Genomic DNA, 19,759 nt, shown 5'->3' on the forward strand with positions numbered 1-19,759 from the left:
ACGATCACGTATGACAATGAAAAACTGATTTGACAAAGCTTCCGTCCGAATGAGCGGTTAACTGAACGAAAAACAGTGAGTTTTCCACTAATAGTTCGCGGCTTCTCACAAAAGGGAAATGTCGCGAATTGATTCGTGACACAGCACCTGGTATACGGAAGCTCTGCTGCAAGGTTCCCTACAAAATAATTCCACCAGTTGGCCTCAGTTTGCCACACTTCGTGGGGCTCCTTCTCGAAGTCTGCATGAAATCGAAATCTGCTATAGATAGTCGCGGGTATGATAGTCCTCTTCTGCACTACCCTCTCTGTCTACTCAACACTAGTGGAATTCATGTAAAGAAGTGTCATTAGCACTGACAGGGGGAAAAGCAACGGAACAACTGTTCAAATTGGTTCCGAGGGACCTCAGAATAGGGACGCCTGACTGGGCAGTGCTGTCTTTCTCTGCACTTTGACACTGTTGTTAGTAACCAGCTCCGCTAACGAATGGATTCTGTGGGTAAAAATTGCAGTTTGGTTACTGCCTTGGGTTAACTTATGAAGACGTCAGAATTTACCCATACTACAAACAAGAGAAACTGTGAGGTTAGTTAGTAAAGAAAATGTTCATGAGAAGCGTCTAGAACCTATGGCACAGGTGAGGTTCTGAAATGAGAACACAATGTAAATGAAAGTAGTAAGAAGCTATAATTACAGTAATTAGTAACTGCAACCCTTCAGGACTATTATCCTGTCCCTGCTGAAAGATTATTATATTAATACTTGTGACGGAATTGCAGAATTATTATATAAAAAAATCTGTAGCTAAGCACAAAAATAAAATTAGTCATAATACCTACAGGGAATGCATCCAAAATCACGTAAAATCAGAAGGACGAATTAAAGCAAAAGAAAACCTGTCATAGGGTTTATTATCTGTAGTACAAAAAAAGTTAGTTCCCTAGAATACAGTGGCCCATACCACTACATGTGAGAGCGAATGATCAACAACTATACTCTTTTTTTTTTTTTTTTCCGAGGCGAAGATGCACTTGACAGGTTGATAATGATCGGCCGAATGCAGCATGTCCAAAAAAAAAAAATCGTATTTCAAATAATTACCGGTAATGTGAATCGAAACCTAGTAATTATCTGACATACAAAGATGTTCTTCGGACATGAAGCATTCAGCCAATCATCACAAACCTGTCAAGAGAATCTTCGCCTCGATAAAAAAAATAAAAAAATAAATAAATAAATAAAGAAACTGAGTATAGTTCTTTTGGAAAAAAAAGTTTGTCAGACGAAAAAAACTGAGAGATCAATATTACAAAGTAACCGGAGAATAATGTAGAGAATACTGGTGTTTGTAAAAATGTTTCAGTTAACTATGATGAATATATTTACGTCTGATAAGAAAAAATATATATATACGGTATCCCAGGAGTTGGCGTACTAACATCAAGGTATGATTCCTGAGATTATTCTAAGCCATGGATCTTCTATTAAAATGGATTTCATTTGCAGCGGATGTAGAGTGCAACGTATTAAACTTTGAATGGTGTTAAAAGGATTAATTTTCCATTCCACCCAGTGCTGCAAACATAATCTTTATCGCTTGATTTATTATGAACTCCACATTGTGTGACGTTCTTACTGATACTGTAGATGCTATTATTATTATTATTATTTTTTTTTTATTTTTTTTTTATTTTTTTTTTTGGGGGGGGGAGATCTAGAAGGCTGGCATTCCATGACCGTTCGAGATAGAGACTTAAAATTATCAGGAGTGATGTATCTTGGTTTCAGGCTTCTTTTGGCACATTTTTTTCCTAGCACTTGCGCTGCACTGGGGCTGTGTTATTTTTTTTATATTTTTGCTCTCCTGCGCGGCAAAAACTTCTAAATCGACTGCTTTGCAAGTGTTCCTGTATGTAATAGTCAACATATAGTAATGCACCAGGGTACTGATACTGAGATCCAACAAATACTTTTTGAGATATTGAGGAAACCCAATCACGTCGCCTAATGCCTGAAAGTGCTAACTCGGAAAATATTTGTCCGATTTTTACCAAACTCGGTGTAAATTTAGTGGATCATGAATGAACATGATTTGCATAGTATAAATGACCTTGACCTTGATCTCGAGATCACAGGTCAAAATACGTAAAAAAAACTTTGATTCATACGACGTCTCTTAATATTAGGTCTACAGTGACTGAAGTATTTCAGTCTAGAATGTGGAGTTCTTTGAATATAGCCTCAGCAATTTAAGATTTCGTAATTGTTGTTGTTGTTATAATAATAATAATAATAATAATAATAATAATAATAATGATAATAATAATAATAATAATAATAATATTATTATTATTATTATTATTATTATTATTATTATTATTATTTTTATTATTATTATTATTATTATTATTATTATTATTATTTTTATTATTATTATTATTATTATTATTATTATTATTATTATTATCACTTCCCGTCCGATCAGCGAAGTTAAGCAACGTTGGGTCTGGTTAGTACTTGGATGGGTGACCGCCTGGGAACACCAGATGCTGTTGGCATCCCTACATGTCAAGTGGGGTTGGTGGAGGATTAGTGCCCCTCCCTGTAAAACAATTAACTCTAAGCCGTTGGCCACCCCGTTTGGGATACATGGCGTCTGGCAATGAATGAATGAATGATTTCTTATTCTTATTCTTATTATTCTTATTATTATTATTATTATCAGAGTCTATGTTTTGACTACTGATATGATTATTCTCAATAAAATAAAGCAAGGAAAAGTAATGATGTGAACAACTTTCATTAACTGCACTGAAATTTAACAAACAGTACCCCATAACCGTTGCGAATCTATCATAATGCATAACGAGTTAGAATGATCTTAGGAACCACCTCTTGAGGCTTGTGTCATCTCCCGGGACACCCTATACACCGATTTAAAAAATCTATGAAGTGATGTCAGTCACAGCTTATATGTTAGCTATGTAAAGGAAATTGAGATAACATTATCTAGTGATAAGGCAGTAACAGTGTCTGGCCAGTCAGGACTGAAAATGACGCTGATATCCGAAAGAAGAATTTATCTCATTAATTTAAATACTGTAGCACTGTATTAGTGTAATACTGATATTAATATTAAAGATGAGTGAGGTCGGATGAGGAGGAAATGGAAAATGTGAGTGCATTTAAGTATTTGGGTAGTGTGATGAGTAAGGATGGAAGTTTGGAGGGTGAAGTGCTTGAAAGGGTATAACAAGGAAGAAAGGTTGCTGGTTCCTTGAAAGCAGTGATAAGAAACAGGGAAGTGAGCATGGAAGTGAAAAAGTTACTTCATGACAGTATTGTGATGCTAACACTAACGTATGGAAGTGATGCTTGGGCCTTGTTGGAGAGACAGAAGTCAAGAGTGAGAGCAGTGGAAATGAGCTGAGAGGAGCATGTGGAGTCACATGGAGAGACAAACCGACAAATAAGGAAGTGAAGGAGCTTTGTGGTGTGGATGTGGATGTGATAGGAGGCGTTACGTGAAACACACTGAGGTGGTTTGGCCATGTGGAGAGGATGAAGAGTGAGAGACTGACGAAGAGAGTGTGAGTTAGGTGGAGGGTGGTAGAGGAAGGGGGAGGCCAAGGATGAGATGGAGGGATGGAGTGGAGAAGTATATGAGAGAGAGGATGTGATCTGGGAGCAGGGCAGTGAAATGGCGGGGGACAGGGCGACATGGAGGCGATTTGTTTGTGACCACCCCTAACGGGATTAAGGTGTCTGGCAATAGATAGATAAATAGAATATTAAAAATAGGCTAAATGTAATGGGGTTGTACAATTACCTTCATATTAGTAATAGTGAAGTTTGCACTACGGATTACAACAAACGATGTTAGTTAATAAACGGTCTCTTGTAAATACAAAATGACTTGACCAATGAAGCAAACTGGAGTGTTTATTATGTGCTAAGATACCCTTCTGACTTACCACGAGCTGAGAAGGAAAACTCCAAATACTGATTCACCAAGTGCATCAGTGCAAGCACTGTTAGACTAGAGGTGGAAAAGCACATTTAAGACAATGAAAACAAAGCCTCACTTAATACACAACTGTTTAATGAGGGTATACTGGTATAACAATTAACAAACAAACAGTTTGCACTCATCCACTAAACAGAGAATACTTATCACCAGACACTGCAGCTGAACAAATAATACCTACCAACCACAGAGTTATATCGGGCTACCACAGTCACAAATTGCATTGCACAAAACAGCTCCTCGCAAAATTACACATAGTGCTCTGAAAGCCAATCACACAAACTGAACTCCTCGAAATATTCACACAACTACTTTTAACTCAAAACAGGATTAATCCTTGAGACCACTGGCTGAGGATGTGGTCACGAATTTGCGTTGCTAAGACTGATGAGTAGGCATCGTTCAGAAAAATAGGTTGAAATTCTCTGAGCTGAATGAATTTAGGCTAGGCAAGGTTAAACTAGCTTGGAGTGACTTACTGGTGTGGGTGCAGACACCACCTCAACAACATTCTCCAAGCGCACGCCGAAGTCTCCATCCTCATAGTAGCCAGGTTCTGTCAGTAACATAGGGCAGTATTAGTATAATATACCACCGATTATTTAAGCTCGTGATATCAGTTATATTGTAACTAAACAAACAAGTAGATCAAGCTGAATGCTTAATTGTGCCGAATACTCACAAATTATTATTATTATTATTATTGTGAGAGAATGGGAGTATGGATGGGGAATATGTGAGCAGAAGGTGAGAATGAGAGGGCAAAAGAATGAGTATGTATAGTTGTGAGTAAAAGATGGAAGAAAAGCATAAGAGAGTATGGATCAGTTGGGTCAAGGATTGTGTGGGTAAGATTGAAAGTTGGAATACAAATGTGTGTGTGTGTGTGTGTGTGTGTGTGTGTGTGTGTGTGTGTGTGTGTGTGTGTGTGTGTGTGTGTGTGTGTGTGTGTGTGTGTGTGTGTGTGTGTGTGTGTGTGTGTGTGTGTGTGTGTGTGTGTGTGTGTGTGTGTGTGTGTGTGTATGCGCCAACGCAAGATCGTGCAAGCAGAGTGAGAGAAGAGTTCCGGACAAATGTGGAAATGTGCTTGGAAAAGTTTGGAGAGTGTTTTTGATCGGTGATACGAATGGTAAAGTAGGGAATGTGAAGGTGGATGGAGTAGCTGGTGAGTGGGTGTGCCTGCTGAGATAGATGAGAATGGCAATGCGTTAGTGGACATTTGTGTTGGGAGGGGGTTGGTGGTAGCCAATACCCTCTTCGGGCACAAAATGATCCACAGGTATACATGGCGAGTGATGAGAAGCTTGGGTGGTGAACTGAATGAATGGAAGACAATGACTGATTATGTGTGTGTGGATGAAAGGATGCGAAAATGTGCAATGGATGCAAGAGCTTATAGAGGTTGGGAGAGTGGACTTTCTGACCACTACTTGGTGGTGGCCAGAATCAAGATCCAATTAAGATGGAAAAATAGAAGAAGGGAAGGACGGGAAGAAGAAGTATTTGTAAGGAGAGTGGAAAGGTTACAAGAGGATGAGAAAAAGGCAGAGTATAAGAGAGAAGTGGAGGAACGATTGGGCAAAAAAGAATTGGAGCAGATGGCGGACGTGGAAGGTGTGTGCAGGATATTCACAGAAGAAATATGTGCAGCATGTGATGCGGTGTGTGGGATGAAGACAAGACAGAGGGGGGTGCAAGGAACAGCATGGTGGACTGAAGAGGTGAAACAGGCTGTGGCAAAAAGAAGAAAGCATACAATGAATGGATGAGAAATAGGGGTGTGGAAGAAGTTGAGAGGCGGAAGAGAGAGTTATATGTAGAAAGAAAGAGAGAGGTGAAAAGATTAGTAAGAGAGAGTAAGAAGAGAGTGGATGAGGAATTTGGAAGGAACTTGAGTGTAAACTGAAGGGACTGTAAGAAAATGTTCTGGAAAGAGGTGAAATGAGTAAGATAGGGTAGAAGTGAAGTTAGCAGGGGAGTGAAAGATAAAAATGGTAGATTACTAGTGGAGAAGGGAGAAGTAGTGAGCAGATGGAGAGAACACTTTAAGGAATTGTTCAAAATAGAGGATGGAAGTAATACGAGTATAAGTGACTGGGGAACGGCTGGGAGGAGGAGGGAGGTGAGAAGACGGAAGAAATCAGTAGGATAGAAGTTGTGGAAGCAATGAAGAAAGTTAAATTGGGGAAAGCCCCAGGAATTGATGGAGTGTGTGGTGAAATGCTGAAGCATGGGGGAGAGATAGTAGTAGAATGGATGTGGAAAATGTGCAGATTTCCCTGGAAGGAAGGTAGAGTCCCGGAGGATTGGAAGTCAGGTATAATTATTCCCTTGTACAAAGGAAAAGGGGAAAAAGAAGTGTGTGGTAATCATAGGGGTATTTGTCTTCTTAGTACAATAGGAAAAGTGTATGGTAGGATACTTATTGACAGAGTTAGAGAAAGAACAGAGGAATTAGTTGGAGAAGAACAGGGAGGCTTTAGGAAGGGAAGAGGTTGTGTAGATCAGATATTCATTCCCAGATCTTTAGTGGAAAAGTTTCTAGAGAAGCGAAAGAAGTTGTATGCAGCTTTCATGGATTTGGAGAAAGCATATGACAGGGTGGATAGACAAGGATTGTGGAAATTATTAAGAATATATGGAGTAGATGGGAAGTTATTGAATGCGTGAAGAGTATGTATGATGGTGCTAAGGCTGTAGTGCGTGTGGATGGTGAACTGAGTGAATTTTTCTCTTTGAAGGTTGGGTTGAAACAGGGATGTGTCATGTCTCCATGGTTGTTCAATCTGTACATGGATGGGGTAATAAAAGAGGTACAAGGTAGGTAATGGATGTTGGAGTTGCCTTGGTGAGGGAGGGTAGTGTTTGGAAACTCCCTGTACTGCTGTTTGCAGATGATACTGTGTTGTTGAGTGAAGACGAAGGAGAGCTGCAAGGCTTGGTGGATGAGTTTGGGAGAGTGTGTAAGAAACGGAATCTAAAGGTGAATGTAGGGAAGAATAAAGTGATGGTCTTTGAGAGAGGTGAAGTCAGTGAATGTAGAGCGAGGTTGGATGGTGAGGAATTGGAAAATGTGAGTACGTTTAAGTACTTGGGTAGTGTGATGAGTAAGGATGGAGGTTTGGAGGGTGAAGTGCTTGAAAGAGTACAGCAGGGAAGAAAGGTTGCTGGTTCCTTGAAAGCAGTACTAAGAAGCAGGGAAGTGAGCATGGAAGTGAAAAAGTTACTACATGGCAGTATTGTGATACCAACTCTAACGTATGGAAGTGAAGCTTGGACGTTGTTGGAAGGACAGAAGTCAAGAGTGAGAGCAGTGGAAATGAGTTATTTAAGAGGAGCCTGCGGAGTCACATGGAGAGACAAGCTGACAAATGAGGTTATAAAGGAGCATTGTGGTGTGGATGTGGATGTGATAGGAAGCGTTAGGAGGAATACACTGAGGTGGTTTGCCCATGTGGAGAGGATGGAGGGTGAAAGACTGACGAAGAGAGTGTATGTGAGTGAGGTGGAGGGAGGAAGAGGGAGGGGGAGGCCGAGGATTAGATGGAGGGATGGGGTGGAGAGGTCTATGAGAGAGGGGGGTGTGAGTTGGGAGCGGGGCAATGAAATGGCGAAGGACAGGGTGACGTAGAGGCGATTTGTTTGTGACCATACCGAACGGGATTGAGGCGTCTGGCAATAGATAGATAGATAGATAGATTATTATTATTTTTATTCCAACTGTCACCTCCAGGTCATCTGACCTAGGTGCCCCCTGGGTAACGCTAACGACAGCGGTGGACTGTGACAGGCCTAGCTAGCCGACAGTTACAACAAATATGCTCGTGAAACTCATGGATCAGCCTCGGAATCTGGACGGACCGATCAATGTCGACCTCGGAAACGTTTAAGAGACATGAACCGGAATACCCAAACAAAAATTAGAATTGCCACACTTAATGTATGTACTTACACAGACAAAGAAGAAGAACTAATCGAACTAATGAAAGAACGAAAAATAGACCTGATAGGTTTAGCAGAGACAAGACATCATGGAAAAGAAAAGGGAAAAGATCTGGGAGGAGGATTTGTATTAATGTATAGTGGTGTGGAAGAAGGAAGAAGGAATCATGGCGTAGCTATGATAGTAGGACCAGCTCTATCACCACATGTACAAGAAGTCAAACTTGTAAATGAAAGGTTAATGTACTGTACCTTGAATATAAAAAATATGAAACATATCACATACCAGGTCTATGCCCCACAACTAGGACACTCCGAAGATGAAAAACGGGAATATATGGAACTTCTTGAAGATAACTGTGACCTCAGACCAAATCATACAACAATACTTATGGGAGACTTCAACGCCCGAGTGGGAAAAGAGAGAGAAGGAATAGAAAATATTATCGGTCCATTTGGTGAAGAAACCAGGAATACTGAAAGCGAAAATCTGATCGACTTGTGTGTTAGAAATAATCTCAAAATCATGAATGGCTACTTTGAACACAAAGAAGAGCATCAATTCACACGATATAGGTGGAATACGGTAACTGGACAATTTGACCAAAAATCCATCATAGACTACTTTATAACATCAGATAAACGGATATCTCGCAATGTTAAAGTTCTTCCTGGAGACTCTTTAAATTCTTTGACCATAGATTACTTGTCGGGGACCTAACTATAAACAGGAGTAAAGTGAAACAAAAACAGAAGAGAAAGATGATAAATGTTGAACCACTTAGAAATGAAGTGACAAGGGAAACTTATATGAACAAAATTGATGAACAACTTGAAAATAGGGATGACGAGATCCAAACTTGGGTCGAATTAGAAAACATTATAAGAAGAATTGCAGAAGAAGAGTTAGGAGTAAAAATGGCAGGAGGAAGCAGAAAACGACATACACCGTGGTGGACGGAAGAAGTTAAGTTGGCAGTGAAGAATAAAGTGAAGAAATTGAGGAAGTGGCTGAAACATAAAAGCCCAGAGACAAGACTTGAGTATATAGAGGCAAGAAATGAAGCTGAGAACATAAAGAGACAAGCAAAAAGAAATGTTTGGAAAGACTTAGGAGAAGCTTTAGAGGAAGATGTCAGAGGAAATAAAAAGAAAATATTTGGACTGGCAAAATCATACCGTAAAGACAAAACAATGATCTACAACTTGAAAGATGACGATGGTAATATAATCACAGACGAGGACAAAATCAATGAACGATGGCAAAACTACTTTAAGAGACTACTAAACAGAGAGACAGTAGATCTTGAGGAGTACAGAGATGGATTGGGTGCAGAGTATGAAGCACAGGACGAAATTGATGACTTAATAACAATGAGAGAACTCGAGGACTCTTTGATAAAGATGAAGAACGATAAATCACCAGGCAGCGATGGAATACCTATTGAATTGATCAAGAATAGAAGTAATCGACTAAAAGAAACAGTGTTAAGAGTGGTAAATGAAGCATGGGTAAATGGAAAAATTCCACCGGATTGGGGCAAAACCATCATAGTGCCCATATTTAAAGGAAAGGGTGATTCGGGACTGTGTAATAATTACAGAGGCATATCGGTTATAAACCACATAGCTAAACTCTACGAAAGAATTATAGAGAAAAGAGCAAGATCTATAATTGAAGACAGACTAGGAGAAGAGCAGTTTGGGTACAGGAAGGACAGAAGCACGTCGGACCCGGTATTTGTACTCAGAATGGTGATGGAAAAATGCTGGGAGTATAACAAGGACCTATATGTTGCCTTTATTGACCTGTCAAAGGCTTTTGACTCAATTCCTAGGAAAAAGCTTTGGAGGTGTCTTGTAGAGGAATATGGAATCACTGGGAGATTGAAGAGGGCCATTAAGAGTACATATGACCCTCATCAATGTAAGGTTCGAACGGGGTATGAAAAAGATACTTGGTTTGAAGTGGAAACTGGGGTGAAACAAGGAAGTGTACTATCCCCATTACTGTTTATATGGACATGATAATTAAAAGATTCAAGGAAAGGTTTGGAAATGAAGAGCAAGGGGATATATTGGCCTACGCAGACGACATCGCATGTTGGAGTAATAGCCGGCCACAACTAACAAGAGCTTTGGAGTACTGGAGGGAATGTTTTGAAGAAGCAGGAGTAACAATAAACATAAACAAAACAGAAATACTCACTGTGAAAAAGCAAAATGATGACGCGGATGATATAGTAGTTGGGGGCGATCAGGTCAAAGAAGTAGAACTTGTAAAATATCTGGGGTGTATTTTTACGAAGGAGGGAGATAAGAATAAGAGAGAGATCACCGAAAGGATAACTAAATATAGCAGATGTGTATGCTCTCTATATCCAATACTCAAAGACAGATATGTACCACTGGAGGCAAAGAGAACTATATTCCAGTCTATTTTAACACCTATACTCACATACGCATCTGAGAGCTGGACTCTGACAACCCGAGACTGGAGCAGAGTTCAAGCAGCAGAAATGAGACCACTGAGAGCAATAGTGGACAAAACAAGGAGAGACAGAATCAGGAATGAAACAATAAGAGAAATGGTTGGAGTAACATCGGTGAGAAAAGTAATCGAAAATTCACAACTGAGATGGCTAGGACATGTTGAGAGGATGGACGAGTCAAGAATAATGAAGGAGAGATGGAATTGGAGACCTGATGGCAGAAGATCAGTCGGAAGACCTCGGAAAAGATGGAGAGATGGTGTGGAGGAACTGTTGGACAGACGAGGTATGGATAACATCGAAGCATTGAGAAATCAAGAGGCCTTTGAGAGAACCAACTGGAGAAGGCTGATCCACCTGACAGGCTAAATGCCTACCTGGGAGCCGAATGGAATGGAATGGAATGGATTATTATTATTATTATTATTATTATTATTATTATTATCATTATTATTACTTTTCTTCGATGGTTAATATTCCTTTGTTGAAAGATGTTAGGTATGTTTCTTTACGCATAAGGGGATTGAGTGTAGTGGTATACTGTATGAGAGAGGAGGGTGTGAGCAAGAGAGAGAGAATTGAAACAGAGGGGGACAGGGAGACATGGAGGCAATTTGCTTGTGGTCACCCATTCCGGGATTAAGGCGTCTGCCAAGAGACAGATAAACAGACTCTCTTTATATATATATATATATATATATATATATATATATATATATATATATATATATATATATATATATATATATATATGTGTGTGTGTGTGTGTGTGTGTGTGTGTGTGTGTGTGCGTGTGTGTGTGCATCCATCCATCCATCATCCAATCCTACATTGCCTCATGAGAAGCGCAGGAGCCCGGGGCTAGGCAGTTGGTCCCGACATTAAAGATGAGAGTGACCAGCCTCACTCATCCCTGAGTGGCATTACATCAGCAGTCAACCCCAACCACCCCTTGGGGGTGGGAGCCTTCACCGGCTCAATCCAAGTGGAGCGCAATAATTACCCACTAAACTGCGAGGCGCCAAAATTTAGTTATATGGTTACCACTCAGCAGAGTAAATGGTTTCCTGGTGTACAGGAAACCATTTGGCTTGCCAATCAATGTAGAGTCACCCACAGGCAGAAGGAAGAGGAAAGAATGAAGGAAAGAAAGACAGAAGGGGGAGCGTAAAGTCACCCGTAGGCAGAAGGACAAGGAAAGAATGAAGGAAAGAAAGACAGAAGAGGATGGAAGGAAAGAAGGATGGAGGACAGGAAAGGGCAGATATCCAACAGCAGCACTACATCGAGTGAGTGGATGGTGAGCGCCCCCACCTACAATAGATATATATATATATATATATATATATATATATATATATATATATATATATATATATATATATATATATATATATATATATATACTCTCTGTCTAATCCATACACCAGATTACTGGTGTCCTCTGTTCATAAAGTATGTGTAATAGACTAGAACAGCTGTAGGTTGGGGAAGCGAGTTCCAGAGAGATGCAACTCGTTGAATGAAAGAATTCTGATAGGAAGTTCTGCAGTGTGGCTGAGTGATATTCCAGTCATGAGCCTACCAGATGCCAGTGTAGCACGAGGGAAGGCATGGGGAGGTGGCAAAATGGACGCAACTTCGTCTGAGCCTTTGCTATAAAAATATATGTAAAATAATGTAAGGGAGGGAACATTCCTTCTTACTTGTAGGAGATGTAGTTTATTAGTAACAGAAGGATTATTAATAATTCTAACAGCTTTGATTTGAATTATATATATATATATATATATATATATATATTTATATATATATATATATATACATATATATATGTATATATAATTATATATGGAAATATATATATCTATATCTATATCTATATATATATATATAGATATATATATATATATATATATATATATATATATATATATATATATAGTCACTTACCATCTGACATGAATTCTCCTTCCATAAAGTATGGGTTCGTATCTGAAAAAAGAAATGAATAATAGTAACACTCATGAAGCTATGGTTCTATCTGTCTATCTATTAATGAATCAGTTAAGCTGTCTGCTAATCTTTTTATCCATATAACTACCTACCTATCGAGCAAATTGCCTATCTCGTTGTCTAAAAGAGTTCAAGCCCATTAACGATTTTTTAAAATGACACAACATGCTTCCGTCAGTTCCTCATGAGAAACAATGTAGAAACAAACGTTTCATTGTGTGTGTGTGTGTGTGTGTGTGTGTGTGTGTGTGTGTGTGTGTGTGTGTGTTTGTGTGTGTATTATTTTGTATTATTTTGTGTATGTGTGTGTGTGTGTGTGTGTGTGTGTGTGTGTGTGTGTGTGTGTGTGTATTATTTTGTATTATTATGTGTGTGTGTGTGTGTGTGTGTGTGTGTGTGTGTGTGTGTGTGTGTGTTTTACTCACGTTCATGTACGTATAAGAACATCCCGACGCCATGACTGGTTCCGTGGCGGTAATCCAGACCTACTTCGTACAGGTGCCTGGGGAGAGAGAGAGAGAGAGAGATTGAATGGTGTTAGACAGATACTGTACATTCTATATGTCTGATAAAGAAATAGATCAATAAATAAATATTGATAAATAAATATATACATAATGTATTACATACATACATTTGTATGGATATATATGCATGTAAAATTCACATGTATATATGTATAAAAGTAGAACATGTAAGAAAACGCATATATATATATATATATATATATATATATATATATATATATATATATATATATATATATATATATATATATATATATATATATATATGTTTTTTAGTTCCTAAAAAGAGACAGGCCAGAGAAAGGGATGGGGGATGGAGTTATCCCAGTACCCTGAAGATTGGGTCTATGAATGTGCGTGGATGTAGTACGATTGAGGCTAAAAGGGAGGAGATTGGGAGAATGTTTGTGAGAAGAAAGTTGGATGTGTTAGCTTTGAGTGAAACGAAGATGAAAGGGAAGTGTGAATCTATGTTTGGAAGTGTGAATGGAAGATTGTCAGGTGTTGATAGAGGAAGGGCAAGAGAAGGTGTGGCCTTGTTAGTGAGTCCGGAAGTACAGCAGTGTGTGATTGAATGGAAGGAGGTGTCATCGAGACTGATGTGGGTGAAAGCGAAATTTGAAAGTGAGTTGTGGGTGTTTGTGAGTGCATATGGGCCTGGTAGTGAAAGGGATGAACAAGAGAGGGAGTCTTTCTGGAATGATGTTGATGAGTGTCTGCAGAGTTTTGGAGCGAATGTGAATGTGGTAATGATGGGTGATCTGAATGCTAGAGCAGGAAATGTAGCAGTTGAAGGTGTAGTTGGTATGCATGGTGTGCCTGGAAGAAATGAAAATGGGGAACGAATGATAGCGATGTGTGTTGAGCGAAAGATGGTGATTGGAAATACGCTGTTTGAGAAGAAAGATATTTATAAGTATACATGGGTGAGACAGGAGGGTGGAAGGGTTGTTGATAGAGCTTTGATGGACTATGTGGTTGTGTCTAGGAATGTAATAGGAAGATTGTTGGATGTGAGTGTTCTGAGAGGGGAGGGTGTAGGTATGTCTGACCACTACCTGGTGGAGGGAAAGTTAAGAGTAGGTAAGAGATGGGTGAGAGCTAGGAGAGTTAGGTGTGGCAGGGAGGTTTTGAAAGTGAGTGAGTTGGATAAAAGAGAAAAAGATAGAGTATCAGGAGAAATTGAAAGATGAGTGCAAGGCAGTGAAAGATCGGGAAAATGGCAGTGTGGAGGAGGAATGGCAGTTATTTAAGAGTGCTGTGGTGGGGCATGCAGAAGAGGTGTGTGGTGTGAGACGTGTGGGTGGTTGTGTAAGAAAAGGAAGTGAATGGTGGTGCGAGGAAGTAAGTATGGCTGTGGCTGAGAAAAGACGTGCATATGAAGTGTGGCTGTAGAGGAAGGATGAGATGTCATATGAGAGGTATAAGGAAAAGAGGAATAAGGCGAGAAGGGCTGTGCGTGATGCTAAAGTGGCAGCAGATGAGAGGTGGGGTAGGCGGCTGACAGAGAATTTTCAACAGAATAAGAAAATGTTTTGGAAGGAGGTGAAAAGGGTGCGAAAGGGAGAGTCTGGGAAGGAAGAACGAGTAAAAGCAGAGGATGGAAGGATGTTAATTGAGATGGATGCAGTAAGGAAGAGATGGGCAGAGTATTTTGAAAGATTGTTAAATGTAGAGGAGGAAAGAGTGGCTGAGCTTGTAGCGGATGGAAGGGTGCAAGGAATAAATGTGTTGGGAGAGTTGAATGATTCTTTGATCACGAAGGAGGAAGTGCAGAAGGCAGTAAAGGAGATGAAAACAGGGAAAGCTGCAGGTATGGATGAGTGTACTGTGGAATGCCTGAAGGGTGGTGGAGTGACTATTGTTGACTGGTTAGTAAGATTGTTGAATGTGTGCTTTGTGAAAGGTATGGTGCCAGTTGACTGGGCAAGTGCTTGTGTGGTCCCGTTGTATAAAGGCAAGGGGGATAAGTATGAATGTACTAACTTTAGGGGTATAAGTCTGTTGAGTGTCGTAGGTAAGGTGTATGGTAGAGTGTTAATTATGAGAGTTAGAGAGGATACAGAGGGAGTGATTGGTTATGAGCGGTGTGGCTTTAGGAGAGGGAGGGGATGCGTGGATCAGGTGTTTGCGGTGAGACAAGTGTGTGAAAAGTATTTAGCGAAAGGCAAGGATGTGTTTTGGGCATTTATGGATTTAGAGAAAGCGTATGATAGAATTGATAGGGAGGCTTTGTGGACTGTTTTAAGATTGTATGGAATTGATGGTAGGTTATTAAAAGGGGTGAAAAGTTTTTATGTGAATAGTAGAGCGTGTGTAAGAGTGGGAAATGCTGTGAGTGATTGGTTTCCTGTGAGAGTGGGGCTGCGACAGGGATGTGTGATGTCACCTTGGTTATTTAATATTTACATGGATGGTGTTGTAAGGGAGGTGAATGCAAGAGTTTTAGGTGGAGGTCTGAGTCTGGTGAATGTTGATGGTGGAGAGTGGAATCTGAAGCAGCTGCTGTTTGCAGATGATACTGCACTGGTGGCTGATTCAGAGGAGAGATTGAGACAGTTGGTAGAGGAGTTTGGAAGGGTGTGTGAAAGGAGGAAGTTGAAAGTAAATGAGAATAAGAGTAAAGTGATGAAGTGTACGAGGTTGGTAGATGGTAGGATGATAAATATAGTTTTGAATGGCAAGTTGCTTGAGGAGGTAGAGTGTTTTAAATATCTAGGGTCACATGTTGCTGTGGATGGAAGAATAGATGCAGAAGTGAAGTTTAGAATAAATGAAGTAGGAAAGGTGCTGGGAGGAATGAAAAAAGTGTTTAGATGTCGTTCGCTTAGAATGGATGTAAAGAGAAGGCTTTATGAGGGTGTTGTGGTACCGACTGCATTGTATGGGGCTGAAACATGGAATATGGGTGTAGCAGAGAGGAAAAGTTTGAATGTAATGGAGATGAGGTGTCTGAGGAGTATGTGTGGAGTGACGCGTATAGATCGAGTGCGGAATGATGAAGTGTGAAGGAGAACTGGAGTTGTTCGGGAGATGGCTGGTAGAGTTGAGCAGAGGGTGTTGCGATGGTTTGGGCATATGGAGAGAATGGATAATGAGCGATTGGTGAAAAAGATAACTAGATCTGATGTGAGAGGTGTAAGGCTGAGAGGAAGACCACGAATAGGATGGATGGACAGTGTGAAGAGAGCGCTGGATGCGAGAGGGATGTCTGTTGAGCAAGGAAGAGTGGCTGTGCGTGACAGAAATGGGTGGAGGGAAATTGTGAATGAATAAGTTATGACACAGCCCTGAGGGGATATTCTCCTGCATTTTGTCTGATCAGCTACTTCAGGTCAGGTGCGGGTAAGGGGATGAGTCTGTTATGATGTGGCAGGGGTAAACTAGCTCTGCTGTCGGGCCCTGCTGCGGATGTCACTGATTGCATTGCGCAGTTGGCCCTTGTGCAGTGTGGTGTGGTGAGGATCTATCCGTTCTCCCCTTTGGGGCTAAGATGCGAATGAATGTGTTTGAATGGATGAGTAAATGGGGAGTGTGTCGTCCTGTCTCGGCTACCTCCCTTTCGTTGGGGGAAGCAGCCTAGGTATATAGAATATATATATATAATATATATATATATATATATATATATATATATATATATATATATATATATTTATATCTATCTATCTATATCTATATCTCTATTTATCTTTCTATCTATCTGTCTATTTATCTTTCTATCTATCTATCTATCTATCTATCTATCTATCTATATATATATGTACATATATATTTATATCTATATCTATCTATCTATCTATCTATCTATCTATCTATCTATTTATCTATTTATCTGTCTATCTATGTCTATATCTATCTATCTATCTATCTATTTATCTATCTGTCTATCTGTCTGTCTTTCTATCTATCTGTCTATCTATATATATATATATATATATATATATATATATATATATATATATATATATATATATATATATATATATATATATATATATATATATATATATATATATATATATATATATATATATATATATCCAGAGGCAGGATCCCACTGCTACCTGGGGCATCCCCGGGTGGCGGATAGGGAAGACCTTGTAGATATACGAGGTACCGTCTTAGATGGCGCGGACCATGGGACCCCCTGTAGATACATATGGCTCCACCGAATATAACGAATAAGGTGGCACAAAAATTACATCTCACCAGAAACTATGTGGCAGGGAGGTGAGATAATTTGCCACAGTCCTCCCAACCACCCATGACTTCTATTGCAAATGATTTTACGGGCGTTCCTGTTGGATCATCGTCTACTAAAGGTCCAACCGCACTGTCTCCTGTGCTTACGGGCAGTGTGCCACCGAAAGTGAGTAGGCACTGTGTTGGAAAATTAGACTCTTGGATAATAAACAAATTAAAATCCATGAAGATCTATGCATACAATGTAAGAAGCCTCGCAGAAGATTACAAACTTGATAACCAAATGACTGAACTGGAAAACATTAGCTGGGATATTGTAGGTTTGAGTGAGATCCACAGAAAAGAAGAAAAAGTAATTCGGCTGGAAGACAGCAACCACATATTTTACTAAAGAGGAAGGGACAATGAATGAGTTAATGGTGTAGGATTTCTAATTAACTGAAATCTTGCAGACAACATTGTTCAATTCAAGTGTCTCTGACAGAACAGCAAGGATTGTAATTAGACTGTGCGAATAATATACCCTGAAAGTAATACAAGTATATGCACCAACTTCTCAAGCCCAGATGAAGAAATAGAAACATTCTATGATGACATCTCCCAGATTATGGAAGAAGAAAAGACAACATATACTAACTTCATGGGAGACATCAATGCAAAAGTTGGGAAGTCAAGAAATGAAGTATGTATGGGAAAATTTGGAGTGGGAGAAAGAAAAGAAAGAGGAGAAATGCTGGTAAATTTTGCTGCAATGTTTAACATGAGAATAATGAACACATTCTTCTACAAAAGAACAGGGAGAAAATGGACCTGGAGAAGCCCAAATAGAGAAACAAAGAATGAAATCGACTTCATTACAGCAGATAAGAATAACACGATCACAAATGTCACAGTTATCAACGAAGTAAATATAGGTGGTGATCACAGAATGGTGGGTTGCACAGCCAGATTCAATTTCAGAAGTGAAAGAAAGATGATTAAAGACACAAAGATATGCCCAATAATAGTAAAAGAAAACAAAGCAGCCTTTCAGTTGGAAATAAGGAACAGATTTCAGGCTCTAAGTAATGCTGAATGTGACATTGATGAGCTGAATGACAGACTAACAAAAGTGCTAAGAGAATCAGCGGAGGTAGTAGGAAAACCTAATACAACCAAAGCCAAGAAATATTCGGAAAAGACACTCGAGCTTATGAAAAACGAAAGGAAATGACATTGAAAACAAAGAAAGACGAAATAGAACAAGCGGAATTAAATAAGCTTATCAACAAAAGACTAAGAGAAGTAAAAAAAAATAAAAAGAAACATGGATCAGATAAAAGAAACCATCAAAAATGGTAAAAGTCTAAAGGAGATCCCAAGTAAAATGGCACTAGGAAGGCAACAAATGACACTACTAAAAAAAAAAAAAAAAAAAGGTGAAATCATTAAATGCAGAGATAAGTTGGTGAAGAGACTTAAAGAATTTTACAAAGAACTGCATGCAACAAAGACAGTAGTACCAATATCTAACTTTTCAGTTGACACAAGTGAAATACCAGAGGTTACACCAGACGAAAGAAATAATTGTCTAAAAAATATGAGAAGATGGAAGGCTCCGGGAGAAGATGTATTAATAACAGATTTACTGTTGGATGCAGAAGTACAAGTACAAAATAGGATTGCTCACTTATTTACCCACTGTATAAAACAGAAGAAAAATCCAAAATACATGGTGTAATGCAATAGTTATCTTACTCTACAAAAAAGGTGACTCAAAAGATCTTAGCAACTACCGACCCATTAGCTTATTATCATTTACAAACTCTTCACTAAAGTCCTTGCAAACAAAATAACAATTTTGTAGGAAAACAAACATCGTGAACAGGCAGGATTCCTAAGCTGGTATTCGACCACTGATCATCTACATACAATGAATCAGCCAACTGAGAAAACTAAAGCATATAATAAACCACTATGCTTAGATTTTGTTGATTACGAAAAGGCTTTTGATTCAGTGGAGCACATAACAATAATAAATTCATTGCGAGAACAAGGAGTGAATGAGAACATTGTAAAACTGCTCGAAACATATATAAAGAGGGAACTGCTACAGTTAAATTACATAAGGGCTCGGGGAAAAATTAAGATTGAGAAGGGCGTGAGTCAGGGAGATACAGTTTCACCAAAATTATTTACAGCAAGCCTAGAAAGTATTTTCAGAAAGCTAGACTGGGAAAACGAAGGAGTGAACATAGATGGAGAACAGCTAAACCATTTAAGTTTTGCAGATGATATTGTCCTAATCTCAGAAACAGCGGAGGCATTGCAAGAAATGTTAAATTACCTGAGCAGAGAAAGGCTGAAAGTAGGACTGAAGATGAACCGGAGTAAAACTAATGTTTAATCCTCAAACACCAAAGAGTGTCATCAGAATAAGCGATGAAATTCTTGAAGTTGAGGAGTACAAGTACTTGGGACAATACTAAAATTAACGAAAGACCATGATAGCGAAATTAAAAGACGCATTACAATTGGATCGAAAGCTTTCGGTAAACATAGAGACAT

The 19,759-nt window shown here is 39.2% G+C and overlaps 1 protein-coding gene across 1 annotated transcript in view; it reads right to left on the bottom strand.

Moving 5' to 3' along the window:
• The window catches only part of LOC145409302 (xaa-Pro aminopeptidase 1-like), a 617,499-nt gene that overhangs the window by 37,039 nt on the left and 560,701 nt on the right, over nt 1–19,759 (bottom strand). Inside the window, exons 14-16 of the mRNA XM_080279779.1 lie at nt 12,905–12,981; nt 12,417–12,458; nt 4,509–4,585 (exon numbers count right to left, since the gene is read on the bottom strand). Of these exons, the coding sequence (XP_080135905.1) occupies nt 4,509–4,585; nt 12,417–12,458; nt 12,905–12,981 (196 nt within the window). The remainder of the gene's footprint in view (nt 1–4,508; nt 4,586–12,416; nt 12,459–12,904; nt 12,982–19,759) is intronic.

Source organism: Coenobita brevimanus, chromosome 80 (genome assembly GCF_032717465.1).
Source record: "Coenobita brevimanus isolate Jiangsu-jjx chromosome 80, ASM3271746v2, whole genome shotgun sequence".
In the NCBI taxonomy this organism is placed as follows: Eukaryota; Metazoa; Arthropoda; class Malacostraca; order Decapoda; family Coenobitidae; genus Coenobita; species Coenobita brevimanus.